The sequence below is a fragment of the Balaenoptera acutorostrata genome, chromosome 19, assembly GCF_949987535.1.
Source record: "Balaenoptera acutorostrata chromosome 19, mBalAcu1.1, whole genome shotgun sequence".
In the NCBI taxonomy this organism is placed as follows: Eukaryota; Metazoa; Chordata; class Mammalia; order Artiodactyla; family Balaenopteridae; genus Balaenoptera; species Balaenoptera acutorostrata.
The window spans coordinates 60,246,812-60,259,810 of record NC_080082.1 but is presented as its reverse complement, the minus strand read 5'-3'; the positions used below and the strand labels follow the sequence as shown (position 1 = coordinate 60,259,810).

Genomic DNA, 12,999 nt, shown 5'->3' with positions numbered 1-12,999 from the left:
AATAGTGCTGCCACGCTCCACGGTCACGTGTGCATTTAGGTCACGTGTGCATTTCGTGAGAAAGTCAGTTGGAGGAGGGCGGGCTGAATGAGCTCAACGTCCCTTTCTGGTGGCACACGAAGGACGAGGCCACTCTCTGGGCAAGGACAGAACTGCAGAAGATACGGCGCAGGAGGAAAGTGGCAAGCACGGGACAGTGTACAACCTCGAACGTGTTACTTTTGCTACAAAGAGGGGGAAAGAACACACGTTCCTGTTTGTTGGTGCCTGCACAGACACTCCGGGAGGGAAAACAAATGGACTAAAATGATCAAGTGATCAGGGAGACAAGACTCCACTGCACACCTTCCTCGGCTGTTTTCCCTGTTCACAAAACATCTCTAATCTGCCTTGGTATTCTACTTCAGGTCATGAGTCTGCGGGAAGTCATGCAAACTCACATCAGAGGCAGATCAGCGACAGACCCGCGATGTCGCACTATTTATAACCACATAAAGCAGGAGGCAAGCTGAACGTTGAACGTTTGGGGGACCGTTTAATAATCTGCTACCCAGACACCGTGGAGCCTGATGCAGCCGTTACCATGACAATGGCAGCCATTTTTTGGTGTTTCTGAATAACACACACAGTGACCAAGGGAATTCAGCAGCACTGGTACATCCTGACTGCCTCTTAGCCAAGTCAACAGTTGCACTGGCTGCTGCAAGTTGTAACTTTCCAAAATGTTTACCTATTTCAATATGTTGCCTTGTCAATGTTTTTAAATAGACGAAAGGAGGAGGAGATATAGATAGCAAGGACCCAGCAAAGTCCCAGGGAAGATACCCAAGCCAGGAAAGGGATTCTATTTACATCATCTGGCCCCTGACTCCACTAAATGTTTGTTTTGACTTTCAACATCACTTCTTCAAGCCCAGAAGCCTATGGAGGGCCTGGCATCCTGATGGCAGGAATTCTCAACTCCCACTCAGAGCCGTGGGCAGATATAGGCCAAAACAGGGTACAGGGCTGCACGGAGGGATGGAAAAGGGGGCACCCGTGGCCAGCCCCCCACCCCCCCCGCTCTGTGCCAGCTCTGGGCTGCGAGGAGCCCAGGGTGCCCTCAAGGGCAGACAGACAGGAGGCTGGTGTCCCAATCCAGTGTCAGACAAGTTAGGGGTATCATCTAACCTGGCCAGGCAGGGCGAGAAGACCACAACAAAGGCACAGAGGCTGGAGAGAACTAGGCATGTTCCCAAACTGCAGGGCCTCAGGGGGTGGAGTGGGGAGAACCAGAAGTGAGGTCAGAGCTGGACCAGGAGCTTGGGCTCTACCCTGTGGCAAAGGGAAGCCTCTGGGGCTACAGCAGGGCCACAGGGGAGGGCGGGGTGCAGCAGGGCCCAGAACCCGCCGCCCTTCCGCCACCAGTAACGCCAAGGCCCAGAGGGAAGGGACTCCTGGGGAGGGGGCGCTCTCCTACCCTCATGCGACGGGGAGACAGGAGGGGCCGGCAAATCCTTCCTGTGATGACCAAGGACACGAGCACGCTGGGCAGGAAGGGCGTCCGCTGAGCGAAAGAGGATGGGGCACTCACGGGCCCTGGGCCCCTCACCGGCCACCACCTCCGCCGCCGCCGCCACCCCCGCCCTGGCCCCCGGCGTCCGGTGCTCCCGACATCATGAGGAACAGGACCACGGGAATGATGTACATCCACTGTGAGCCAGACAGGATGGCAGAAGGACAGACGGACAAACAGGGAGACAGAGAGAAGAGAGGGGAGAATGAGCAGTGTCCGGGCCAGGGTGGGGAAGGCGGGGGCCGGCGTGAGGGGAGGCGGTGAGGGAAGGGGGCCCAGGTGCCCTACTCCACTACGGGTTGGGGAAGGGCTGGCGGGGTGCAGGGGCGGGGGAGGCGGGAGGGGGCTCAGTCCTCACTCAGGCCTCGTGCGGTGGCGGTGCGAGCCCGGGGGCAGCAGGACGCAGGGCTGTGAGCAACACGGCCCCCCCCAGGATGAGGTGCCACTGAGGAGGGAGGGGCGCAGGTCAGGGCCAGTGGCGGCTGTGGCGTCCCGCGGCCATCAGGGAGGGCAGAGCCGGGGGTGGGCGAGCTCTCGGCCTCTCTGGGCCTCAGTTTCCCCGCAGCCCGGCTCTCCTGACATCTCCTGACATCAGGGGCTCCCGGCACACTAACCAAGGCCCCACGGTCACGGCGCCCAGCGCGGTCAGGCTCAGCAGCCTCCGACCCAAGGCCCCGAGGGCCCAGCCACACTGGCTTCCACTGCCCCCCGCCCCTGCCTGGGGGGGGACCACCTCCTGCAGCCCCAGCGCCGCCAGCGCCCCCAGAGCCACCAGCGCCCCGGCGCCAAGGGCCCCCCGAGCCGCCAGCGCCCCCAGCGCCAAGGGCCCCGGGCCTCAAGAGCTGCCCCAGCAGCAGCACAGGCTCACCCTCAGCTGCCGGCTCCCGGCCTCCTGGGCACCGCCCGGCACAGCCCCTCCACCCACCCCCCCCCCCGCCCGGTTGGCGGAGCCCACCCGCTCCCTCCTTTCCAAACCTCCCGTTCCTTCGAGGGCTCTGCCGGGTGCCCCCCACGCCCCAGCCTCCCAGCCTGGGTCAGGCCTCATCCTCTCCCCGAGACCTTGGTCCCAGCCTCCTCCAAGCTCGGACCCCGCCCCTCCCGTGACCACACCCTCCTCACCGCACTCCCTCCGGACAGGCAAGGCCGACACTGCCCCCAGCCCGGGCACCCGAGGGGCTGTCCCCAGTCCCCCTCACTGCCCAGCTCCGGGCCGGCCATTTGCGGAGACCGGATGCCCCGTGAGCACCACCACAGGCTGGCAGCGGCAGGGGCACGGGCAGGGGCTCCGGCCAGGGGCCAGGAGGACGTGCACAGAGACACCGGGGGAGCCAAGCAGGCCCGACATACAGGAGACCCAGAGGAGGGCCGTGGGCGAGGGGAGCAGGGCAGAGGGGGGCTCAGCATGGGAGGGGGCGAGCCGGGGGGGAAGCGGCCGGGGGCGGGCAGAACCCTACTCACGTATTTCGCAAAAAAAGACTTCTGCTCCTGGGGGTTCTTGGCCTTCTGGGCCTGCTCCATCTCCAAGCGCTCGATGAAGGCTGCCGTCTCGGGCCTGGGGGGTGGGGGTAGAAGGAGGAGAGGGGATGAGGGCCCGGGAGCCCCCGCGGCAGCCTGGAAGGGTGCGGGGAGGGGCGGGGCGGGGCCGGAGTGAGAGGCAGTGGAAGGCCGGCCAGCCGGGGACAGGGCTGGCTCTGCCCGCCGCCCCGCAGCCGCTCCTCACCCTGGCGCCGGGACCGGCGGCTGCAGCTGCACTGAGGTGTTGAACAGCTCCAGGTCCACGTCCTCCACCTCGTGGCCCCGGCAGCCTCCAGGGTACGTCACCACCGACACCCCCACCACGTTGCCGGCCACGTCCACGTGCAGGGTCAGCTGGTCCGAGAGGTGCGACTCTACCAGGGAGCACTGGGGGAGGAGGGGGGGGTGAGAGGAGGGAGGCCAGCAGGGGCTGCTGCCCAGGCCTCGCCCACACCAGCCCCCCCACCAAGCCTCCTTCCCCACCCCACAGGGCCCCCGAAGCATCTTTCAAAGCCCTCCATGGCCCCCTGCCCACCTCCGGCAGGAGCAACGGCCTCCCCAGGGCCCACCAACTGGATTGTCCCCCTCCAGCCCGGGAGATCCTTGAGGGCAAGGCCAGGTCCTTAAATGCTGGGGCATTTAAGAACCCAGGCTAGAGCGGGTGGGCAAAGCAAGGATGGGGGCTGACCTCATCACCGACTCACCGCGGGGACAAAGGAGGAGACGTAGCCACCGGCTTCTGGGCCGTCAGGGGCCCCAGGCCGCCGTGGAATCCGGACACGGTACAGGCCATTCAGCGCGGCCACATCCTGCAGGGCAGAGAGGAGAGGGTGGCGGTGAGAGGCACAGTGCCCAGCCCCCACCTGGTCTGGACACCCACTGGGCCCACAGCCAGAAGGGCCCTTCCCCAGTCTCGCCCAGCCAGCATCCCCCACTCCCTGGCCCGGCCAAGCCCAAGACTCCTCCCACTGGGTGCCCCACCCGGGGGGAGACCACCACAAGGAGAGCAGAGGCCAGCCCAGCGACAGAGTAGGTCCCGAGGACACTTCCCGCAGGTCTGGGTCCAGCCCCACACCCGGACTCCCCGGTTATATGAGCAGCTAGTTCTCTCTGTGGGCAACTGTGACAGGAATCACGCGGGCACCACGCAGGAAGGCTGGCCAGGGCGGGCCTCAGCCTGATCTCTCCCACAGCGCTGGCACCCACGGGCCCACAGCCGCCCAGAATAAAGCCTGCGTCCCCAGCTTCCCTTGCAGCTCCAACTGGCCAAAGGGACGGAGTGGAAGTGGATTGTGGCAGCTTTCTCGAGCTTTCCCCCAGAGCTGGCTGTTCCCTCTGGCCCTCCTTCTTCCCTTCCTCTACCTTGCTGCCTGGAACCTCCCCCCCGCCCCCGCCAGCCCCGCACCATCCCTAGGGAGGACCCAGGCGGACCTGAGGGGAACCCAGCCCTTGAGGAGGCCACAAAGCAGGGCGACAGGAGAGGTAACGTTCTCCTGCTTAACCCATGGCTACCATGGGAATCCATTTCTCCTCACAAGCAAATCTTGCACTAAGTGTGAAGCATCGTGGCTGAATCTAGAAGAGCAAGAAGAGCTGACCGTATGAAAACTGTGGGGAAGAGGGTGTGCTGCGCAGAGGAAACAGCTCGGGCAGAGGCCCCGAAGTACGCGTGCTGTGCTCTGAGGCACGTGCCCCCAGCCCCAGCAGAGCCGGGGGTCCCGTCCTCACCCGGAGCTGGCCCCGCTCCTCCTCGCTGAGCTGCCGCTGCGACAAAGACAAAGTGCCATCTTGCTGGTTCCAGAGCAGCGAGCCCCGCTTCCGGAAGTGAGCACTGTCATCTGTGCGGGAGCCTGGACGTCAACCTTCGCAGTGACCAGGTCGCTTCCCCATCCCGAGCCCCCATTTTCCCACTTAAAAACTGGGGACAGCCCCACGTGTCTCTGAAGCCCTGCCTCTGCCTTGCCAGGTGACCCAGAGTCGCTCACGTGACTTAAGTGGGCCTCAGTTTCCCCAGCTGCGGAATACAGGGGCTGCAGAGCTCAGGAGCTCCCAACCACCAGGCTTTCTTGGGCAGATGCCAGGGTCTGACTGGGGAGGTCTGCAGAGGGTCCGAGCTTCAGTGTTTAAAACAGGTGCCCCCAGAGCTTGGGGCCTCAGACTCGATTATGAACCCCTGGGCCACACTGACATCTATGCTCTGGGAGTCTGGAGGCCTGAAATGCGGCAGTTTAAGCTGGGCTTTAGAAAAGGTCCCACCTCTGCCATTCACTTGTAAAAGGAGCTTGTCTGGTATCCCTCTGCGCCTCAGTTTCCTCTTCTGGAAAATGGGGTTATCCCTAACACCTCCTATTCTGCTTGACTATGCTGAGGATGTCTGAGTTAATACAGATGTTTGAGTTAATACATCTAACCACTAGGGCAGGGCATGGGGCAATTGGTCAAAGTCTGCTCTGAGGTTATTACTGCCATACTGACCTTTCTGAAACTGGCATTTGTCTTACAGGTATGGGAGTATTCAAAGACAGAGCTTCTGTTCTCCGCCGCCTCCCACCTCCCCAGTGTAATGCAAACACACTCCCAAGTGCAAAGCTATAAGTGAATGGACGGCATGTCCCACGCTGAGTGGCACCCGAGTTCCTGACACAGGGCACTGGGTAAGTGTCCAGGTCAGGACGTTGCTGGACTCACCGATCTCAAATGAGTGCTCCAGCAGCAGCCCCACGGCGCCGCAGCCCTCACCCTCTCGACCTTCTGCCCCCGCCTGCAGGTCAGATAGAGATAGAGAGGGCCCCAGGTAAGGACCATCAGAGCCCTCAGTCCGGCAGGACCCGCGGACCCCAGGACAGACAGACCCGCAGGCTGCGGCAGGAGCCTTATTTTCATACCCATATCCAAACAATGACGCTTGCCCACTATTCCACCGTGAACTGCCCATTTCATGAAAATTCATGATCTGCACGGGCTAGAGAAAACCAGAGCCTGCAAACCAGCGGAACCTCGTTTCCAAGGCAACTATCTCCAGGTCACTTTCACACCTAGCATCATAACTATTTATGAGTTAAAGGGCATCCTTCCCAAGCTAATATCCAAGTGACCTCGTTTTCACCTTCACAGCACCAATAGCCACGATGCCGCCCGAGTTCCACCCCTCTCAAGCACATTCAAGATTCCATGCCTTCCTTTTCTCCAACTCTCCACATCTCTCCTAACTCTGCATCCTCCTCTCTACGCCCTCAAGCCTGCGCTACCTCGTTCCAGATTTTAATCCGCGAGCTCAAGATCCCGCCCTCCTCATGCATATTCGGGAGGCGGAACTCCTCCGAGAGCCACCCCCCCGACGCCTCTTTAATTTTAGCCACCCCGACGTCTGATTTGCCAGGATTCCACCCGGGCCACACCTCCTCAAACATATTCATGACTGCGGATCCCTAGCGTCCTAACGTTAAGGAAGTTCTTGCCCCAAACTTCTCTTTCGGTGCAGCCTCGTTTTCACCGCACCCAACGCCAAGGTGCCAAAGTCCCATCCCAAAATGGGATTAGGGATCCCATTAGGGATCCCCTTAGGTCCATCCATAACAAAAACTAAGGCCCAGGGCTTCCCTGGTGGCGCAGTGGTTGAGAATCTGCCTGCCAATGCAGGGGACACGGGTTCGAGCCCTGGTCTGGGAAGATCCCACATGCCGCGGAGCAACTAGGCCCGTGAGCCACAACTGCTGAGCCTGAGCGTCTGGAGCCTGTGCTCCGCAACAAGAGAGGCCGCGATAGTGAGAGGCCCGCGCACCGCGATGAAGAGTGGCCCCCGCTTGCCGCAACTAGAGAAGGCCCTCTCACAGAAACGAAGACCCAACACAGCGAAAAATAAATAATAAATAAAAATAAATAAATGTTTTAAAAAAACAAAAAAAAACCCCACTAAGGCCCAGAGAAGAGATGGCAAAATCCCGTAAGGAGCCCCGCCTCCTTATGCATATTCACGAGCTAGAGCCTTCCTAACTATCCTCTCGCTTTCTCCCAGTTGTGCGGCCTCATGCGTGCGCAGAACTGCAGCCTCGCTTTCCACGGTTCTTTTACCTCGTCTTCCCTCTCGGTCCTGCGCAACTTCGTTCCCACCTTAACCGACCTAAAGGCCCGAGACCCACAATTTCCGTCAACCCCGCCCTATGTGCACAGTGAATAAGCACTCACCCCCCGCACAGCGGCCCCGGACCGGCAACCACTACCCCGCGCCCGGCTGGGGGCTGCTGCCGCCATCAGCAAGAGCAGGAGCAGCCGAGTCGCCCCAGCGCCGGGCGCGACCATTTCGGCCCCGTCCCACCAGCCAAGGGGCTGGAGTGAGCCGGGCGCCGCGGAGCACGCCGGGAGGAACGGCCCACATCCCGTCGCCCGTGCGCCTGCGCCGGCTCTTTGCGTCTGCGCACTAGCGCCCGCCCGCTACCGGGGCCTGACGTCACGGGGCGGGCGCCGCTCCATCCGGGCCTCCGGGCACCGCCCCTTGGATGACGCCACAATCGCGGACGTCTCCTCCGTGACGCAGTCAAACCCGGTCCGTCGCGTTGTGACGTCACAGAGCCCCGGGGCCCCGCCCCCCCATTTTCTCCGTGGGCGCCTCCCTCCGCTCCTCACAAGGGGCGGGACGTTGCGATGAAACGGGGGCACAAACATAATTCGGCCCTTGGTGGAGCAGGTGAGGCGGGACCAGGTGGGATGGCAGGTGAGAGGCGGAGCCGGGCCTGGAGGGGTTGGACCAGGTGAGGGAACCAGGTGAGGGATGGAGCCTGCGATACGGAGACCGGTAGCCGGGAACCCTCTACCCTCAGCGCGGGGCTGACCCGGGGACCTTGGCCCAGCCTCCTGGAACTGACCTGCGAACTTTGCCACCCATGTAGAACGCCCCCTGGTTCCAGCCTGTCCCACGCGCCAGCCGGGACGGCTCCAACGCCATCTCCTGAGCGGCGAGTTCGACCAGCTGCGGGATTTACCCATCTTTGAGAGCAACTTCGTGCAGGTGTGGAGCCCCAGGGCCCTCCGAGCCCAAGCCTGAGCCCCGGCCTCCTGACTTGGGGAACCTCTGTTCGCCCTATCTGATCACTCCCCCTAATGCCCATCTCCTGAAATTCCTGCTTCCCTATGAACCCTGGCCTTTGATTCCCTCGGTCCATTTTCCCTGACTTCATACCCATATGACTCTTGACCTTTGACCCCAGGATCTCTGATCCCCATCTTGGTGGTTAACTTACTTGGTTCCTGATCCTTAACCCTACCAAAATTCCTGATTCCTCCCCAATCCCGCCCCCCATCTATCTGGCTTCTAACCTCTGACCCCCGGCCCCAGGTGACCCGATTGGGAGAAGTTGCCAACAAGGTCACCATGGGGGTGGCAGCCTCCAGTCCTGCCCTGGAACTCCCAGACCTGTTGCTTATGGCGGGCCCTGCCAAGGAGAACGGACGCCTGCAGCTCTTCGGGTGACTACCCCCACCCCAGCCTAGACCTCCTTCCTCCCCAGCTCTGGGCATCCTAGGCCCCCTGCAGCACCTCCTTTCACCCACACGACCTCCAGGGCCAGGAGCCATGAATGGCTGCTAGCCTTTTCTGGGCTACTGTCCACCCAAGAGAACAAGGACAGGGCCATCCACAGGGGCCAGGAATCAGGGATAGATAGACATGAGGGGGACTGTCCTCAGCTACACCCTGGCAGGGATCAGGAGAATGACCATTTATGCAGCACTTACTGCATGCCAGGCATCCCCTTGACCATGCACATCATCTCTTCTCTGATCTCCTACTGTCATATGGTGGGGCCCCTTAGGCCCCTCCATAAGAAAAACTGAGGCCCAGAGAAGGGAGCCACTTGCCCTGGGTCCCACAGTGGGTCAGGGGTGGCCTGGGATCAGAACCTTGGGCTCCTCAGGACTGCTGACCTCACGATTCTGGAGCTCCTGGGCCACACTCCACACTGCCGCCCCTTCAGGTCTTTGTTTTTTTCATTGAAAAAGTAATGCAAATACACTCCAAGGTACAAAACACACATAGCACAAAATACACCTTTCTTCCATCCTAGGCTCCTGTCTCCAACTCCAGCTGCAAATACCAAGACATTTACAGGCATAGAGTATATTTCCAGAAACATTCTGCTGGTGGCTTTCACTTTTTGGGCTACATCTCACAGTTAATGAAAGAAAGGGGGACGGGGGAAGGGAGGGAAGGAAGGAAGGATGGAGTCACATTGTCACATACACATGCACGCACGCACGCACACAATGCTTTGTCTGCAATTTTGGATGTAACTCATTTGGTGGTAGAATCTGATTCTGACCTGAACAAACTTGATGCCACTTACAGCCTTTATTTATCCACCCCCCCCGAATAAGTTTAAAACTTTTCACAAAGCAGTATTCTGATGCCGGAACCTTGTACTGGGACATTCTCTACCATCTTGCTTTTCTTTTCAATGCTAATTGTATCCCACCGTATGAGTCACAACCTGCAGTTGGAAGGATGCTAAGGATGGTGCTGAGAGGGGGGCTTTGACCCTCATCATCTCCTTCAGCACTCTCCCCTCCCAGCCCCAGAGAAAACATACCATCAAAGTAAAATCATTGAGCTTGCTCTGCCAACTCAGCCTCAAGACACATCCCCCAGCCCCTCACTTCTAACCAGCTTCCAGCCCTTAGTGATTCTGTGCCAGTGCACACAGATCCATTTTTGGACACACACAATTCAACAAACTCCATCCCCTTGGACACCTAGCTTGCATCCGGCCTCTTGCTGTGATGATGTAATAGGGAATGTCCTTGAACGAATGGCTGCCTTCAGACGGCCTGGTTTCAAATCCTGGCTTCACCTCTTCTTCACTGTCTTTGGCCAAGTTTCCTACCCGTCTGGGCCTCAGTTTCCTCATCGGCAACATGAGGATAAGAGGAGAGCCCACCTTCCAGGGCTGTCAGGGTCTAAGTAAATGTCTGTAAAACTCTTGGAACAGCAGCTGGCACAGAGTATGCGCTCTGGAAATGTCAGCTGTTATTCTTCCATTTGGGGAACATACTAATAGATCGAGTTGCCCACTGAGGGAGTCTGATGTGTCCTGTGCCTTGGGGTGACAACCAGTGTGGCAGGCAGGGGACATCCATGTGCTCAGCTGTGAGGGTGTCTGTAAGACCAGTTTCTAGAGGTAGTCTTGCAGGGCCTGAGGGAGGTGGTATGTGGCTACCCAGTGTTGTTAAGAACATGGGTAAGACTTGGGTTCAAATCCCTGCTGTGTGATCTGGGCCAAGTTACCCATCCTGTCTGGATTGTTTCCTCCACTGCCTTGTTGGACCTTGAATCCGGCTGGGGGCCTGAGCAATTCCTTTATTCAGATACTCCACAAGCATTCACTCAGCACTGACCATGGGTCAGCTCTGGGTACTACGGAAGCAGCACTGAATAAAATTGGACCAAAAATCTCTGCCCTCAAGCTCACCTTCTACTGGGAAAGCAGACAGATATCAATTTGTCCAGTGGGTGAGGTCTGTGGAGACAGATGGGGCGTGGGGGTGGGCATGGGGAGGTCTGCAAGGGCGAATGTGGTTGTATATAGGCTGGAGGTTGTAAACAGATCTTCTCTAAGAGAGGAAGGGGCCAAGCTATGGGGATGGCTGGAGGATGACAGAGGGAACGGCCTGTGCAAAGGTCCTGAGGTAGGACCAATATGGGACAGTGAGACCAGTATGGCGGGAGCCGAGTAAGCGAGGAGAGTGGGTGGGAGGGGAGGGCAGAGAGGGAACAAAGGGGGCAGATCCCGCAGGGCCTTGTAGTCAAGGCGAGGACTCTGCTTTTACTCTGAGCCACGGGAGGGATTTGAGCTAACGCGGGTGTTGATTGGCGCCCTCTGGCGGCCGCATGGGAACAGACTGGGCTGAAGGCGGGAAATTACGGTGGCTGGACGGCGGGGGTCGGGGGCGGCTGGTGGAGGGACTTAGAAATCATCGGACTGTGACTGCATTTTAACGGTGGAGCCATCAGGATTTGGTAGGATTGGCTAAGAAATGTGAAAAAGTCGACTCCCACGGTTTCTGACTGAGCAAGTGGGAGGATGTAGTTAAGATGGGGAAGACGAAGAGGAGCAGCTTCGGGGCTGGGGGAAGGTCAGGAGTTTGGCTGTTGGACATTTTATGTGTCCGATGTCGATCCAACATACAAATGGAAATTTCAAGTAAGCAGCAATCTGAGTTTCGCGTTTAGGAGGGAGGACCAGCGGGAGACACGGATGGGCTCTGTGTATGGAAGAAAATTGGGGATGGATAAAATGCAAGAGGCAGAGAAAGTGGAAAAGGATCCTTCCGGGCGGGGAGAGGGGCGCTGGGGTGGGCGCTGCGGAGCCGGGGAGGATCAGACGCTGAGGCTGCCCTTCCCGCCCGCCAGGCTATTCCCCTTGCAGTTCGTCCAGCTCTTCGTCCACGACGAAAGCCGCTGGCAACTCAAGGTCAAGTTCCACACCGGCCGCGCCTTCTACCTGCAGCTACGGGCCCCGCCGGAGACCCGCGACCGCGAGTTCGGCCAGTGGGTGCGGCTGCTCTACCGCCTGCGCTTCCATTCGGCCCAGGGAGCCGTACCCTTCACGCAGGAGTACTCGGCGCTGGAGGACGACGAGGAGGAAGACGAGGACGAGGATCTGACCGAGCAGGAGAAAGTGAGCGGAGGAGGTGAGCGGAGGAGGGCGGGGCTGCAAGGAGGGGGGAGAGGGACATGGGCGGGGCTGGGGGCGGGACCCCTGGGTCTGAGGCAGGAAGGGGGCTGGGGGCCTGTGCTCCTGGGTCTGAGGGAGGAGGGGCCAGGGACCTGGACCCCAGGGTCTGAGGGAAGAGGGGTCGGGGACCTGGACCCCTGGGTCTGAGGGAGGAGGGCCTGGGACCTGGATGCCTGTGTCTGAGAGTGGAGGTGACCAGGAACCCTGACTCCTAAGTCCTGACAGGGTGTGGCATCTGTACCCAGAGGGCAGGAGGCTCTCAAAAGCAGGGCAAGGTCTGCAGGACCTTGGCGCACCAGCAAAGGTGGTGATGGTTTCCTAACTGGGCATCCCCCCACCCCAGTCTCGCTCCCCTTGACCTAGCATGGTGGGATCTGGGGAGGGAGTGCCCAGGCCTTGAAGGAGTGGGGTCAGCCAGACAAGATGCCAGTTCCGTGTAAGGCCTGGGGAGGGGAAATGCCCCAGTCCTTGAAGGTGGGGACACTGGAACCTATGGGGCCTCTTCCTCTTGAGACACCCTGCTTCCCAGGCCTTCCCAGGAAGTACAAAGTGCCCACTCACCCACCCCCAAACGGCAGATACATCCGCAGTCAAGGCCTCTGAGACAAACTCTCTCTTGTACCCAGCTTCAAACCATGGAAGCCAGACTGGACCCACAGACCTCTGAACTCTGGGGACTCTGATTCCTCCAACATTCTTTTGAGGTCACTAAAAGACCAGAGATCAAAGTGTACCCTACCTCGGGGCCGGACAGATGAATTATTAAAGTTAATAAAGATCGGCCACTTAAGAACCAACAACCCGGTCACGAGCAGTTTCCCCATCGTCACCGATTCAACATGGCAGAAATAGCTCTTCCAGTGAGACTGCCCCAGCGCAGTCTTCTGTTCATGGCGTCTGGCTCCTCAGGCCACCACCGAGGCCCAGCGCCCACCATTCCATCATGGCTACCTTGCTAGAGTAGCCCTCCCCAGTCTGGCCTTTGGTTCTTCTTTGCCCGCTGCATCTGGCCCCTGCAGCCAGCCCACCTCCTCCCCACTCACAGTAGCTCGTCTAACAGGGCTGCCTCCACAGGGTGTCAGGTCCACCCGTGATTTTGTAGTTGCCACGGCAACGCGGTAGCCTCGCTAAAGTAGCTGTTCCAAGATGGCGGCCTCAATGTGGTCTGTTTCATCAGGGCTGCCTCATCGTGGTTGCCATTCC

At 59.7% G+C, this 12,999-nt stretch overlaps 2 protein-coding genes across 5 annotated transcripts; one reads left to right on the top strand and one right to left on the bottom strand.

Annotated features, from left to right (window-relative positions):
* Window positions 1-509: 509 nt before the first annotated feature.
* EMC10 (ER membrane protein complex subunit 10) lies at window positions 510-7,444 on the bottom strand. 2 transcript variants are annotated; one of them, XM_057533635.1, is made up of 8 exons: window positions 7,256-7,444; window positions 5,759-5,831; window positions 4,799-4,908; window positions 3,775-3,879; window positions 3,276-3,457; window positions 3,014-3,107; window positions 1,914-2,000; window positions 1,576-1,692 (listed from the first exon to the last, which is right to left on the bottom strand). In XM_057533635.1, the coding sequence occupies exons 1-7, from the start codon at window positions 7,367-7,369 to the stop codon at window positions 1,914-1,916; spliced, it is 765 nt and encodes a 254-aa protein (XP_057389618.1). In that variant the 5' UTR covers window positions 7,370-7,444; the 3' UTR covers window positions 1,576-1,692. The 2 variants fall into 2 exon arrangements, with proteins under 2 accessions (XP_057389617.1, XP_057389618.1); XM_057533634.1 differs by lacking the exon at window positions 1,914-2,000 and having other exon boundaries at window positions 510-1,692; window positions 7,256-7,441.
* A 57-nt stretch (window positions 7,445-7,501) lies between these two features.
* GARIN5A (golgi associated RAB2 interactor 5A) lies at window positions 7,502-12,993 on the top strand. 3 transcript variants are annotated; one of them, XM_007179926.3, is made up of 5 exons: window positions 7,503-7,781; window positions 7,957-8,075; window positions 8,403-8,533; window positions 11,472-11,752; window positions 12,423-12,993. In XM_007179926.3, the coding sequence occupies exons 1-5, from the start codon at window positions 7,712-7,714 to the stop codon at window positions 12,461-12,463; spliced, it is 642 nt and encodes a 213-aa protein (XP_007179988.2). In that variant the 5' UTR covers window positions 7,503-7,711; the 3' UTR covers window positions 12,464-12,993. The 3 variants fall into 3 exon arrangements, with proteins under 3 accessions (XP_057389611.1, XP_007179988.2, XP_057389612.1); XM_057533628.1 differs by having other exon boundaries at window positions 7,502-7,781; window positions 11,472-12,993; XM_057533629.1 differs by having other exon boundaries at window positions 7,503-7,754; window positions 11,472-12,993.
* Window positions 12,994-12,999: the final 6 nt, after the last annotated feature.

What these genes read in the sequence shown, in the direction of transcription:
- EMC10 (XM_057533634.1), bottom strand. Translation starts at nt 7,369, where the DNA reads ATGGTCGCGCCCGGCGCTGGGGCGACTCGGCTGCTCCTGCTCTTGCTG. An exon ending in AGGAGCGGGGCCAGCTCCGG is followed by an intron (nt 3,880 to 4,798) that starts GTGAGGACGGGA and finishes TCTGCCCTGCAG; the next exon opens with GATGTGGCCGCGCTGAATGG. An exon ending in CCGCCGGTCCCGGCGCCAGG is followed by an intron (nt 3,108 to 3,275) that starts GTGAGGAGCGGC and finishes CCCACCCCCCAG; the next exon opens with GCCCGAGACGGCAGCCTTCA.
- GARIN5A (XM_057533628.1), top strand. Translation starts at nt 7,712, where the DNA reads ATGAAACGGGGGCACAAACATAATTCGGCCCTTGGTGGAGCAGGTGAG. An exon ending in GGGACCAGGTGGGATGGCAG is followed by an intron (nt 7,782 to 7,956) that starts GTGAGAGGCGGA and finishes CCACCCATGTAG; the next exon opens with AACGCCCCCTGGTTCCAGCC. An exon ending in GGACGCCTGCAGCTCTTCGG is followed by an intron (nt 8,534 to 11,471) that starts GTGACTACCCCC and finishes CCCGCCCGCCAG; the next exon opens with GCTATTCCCCTTGCAGTTCG.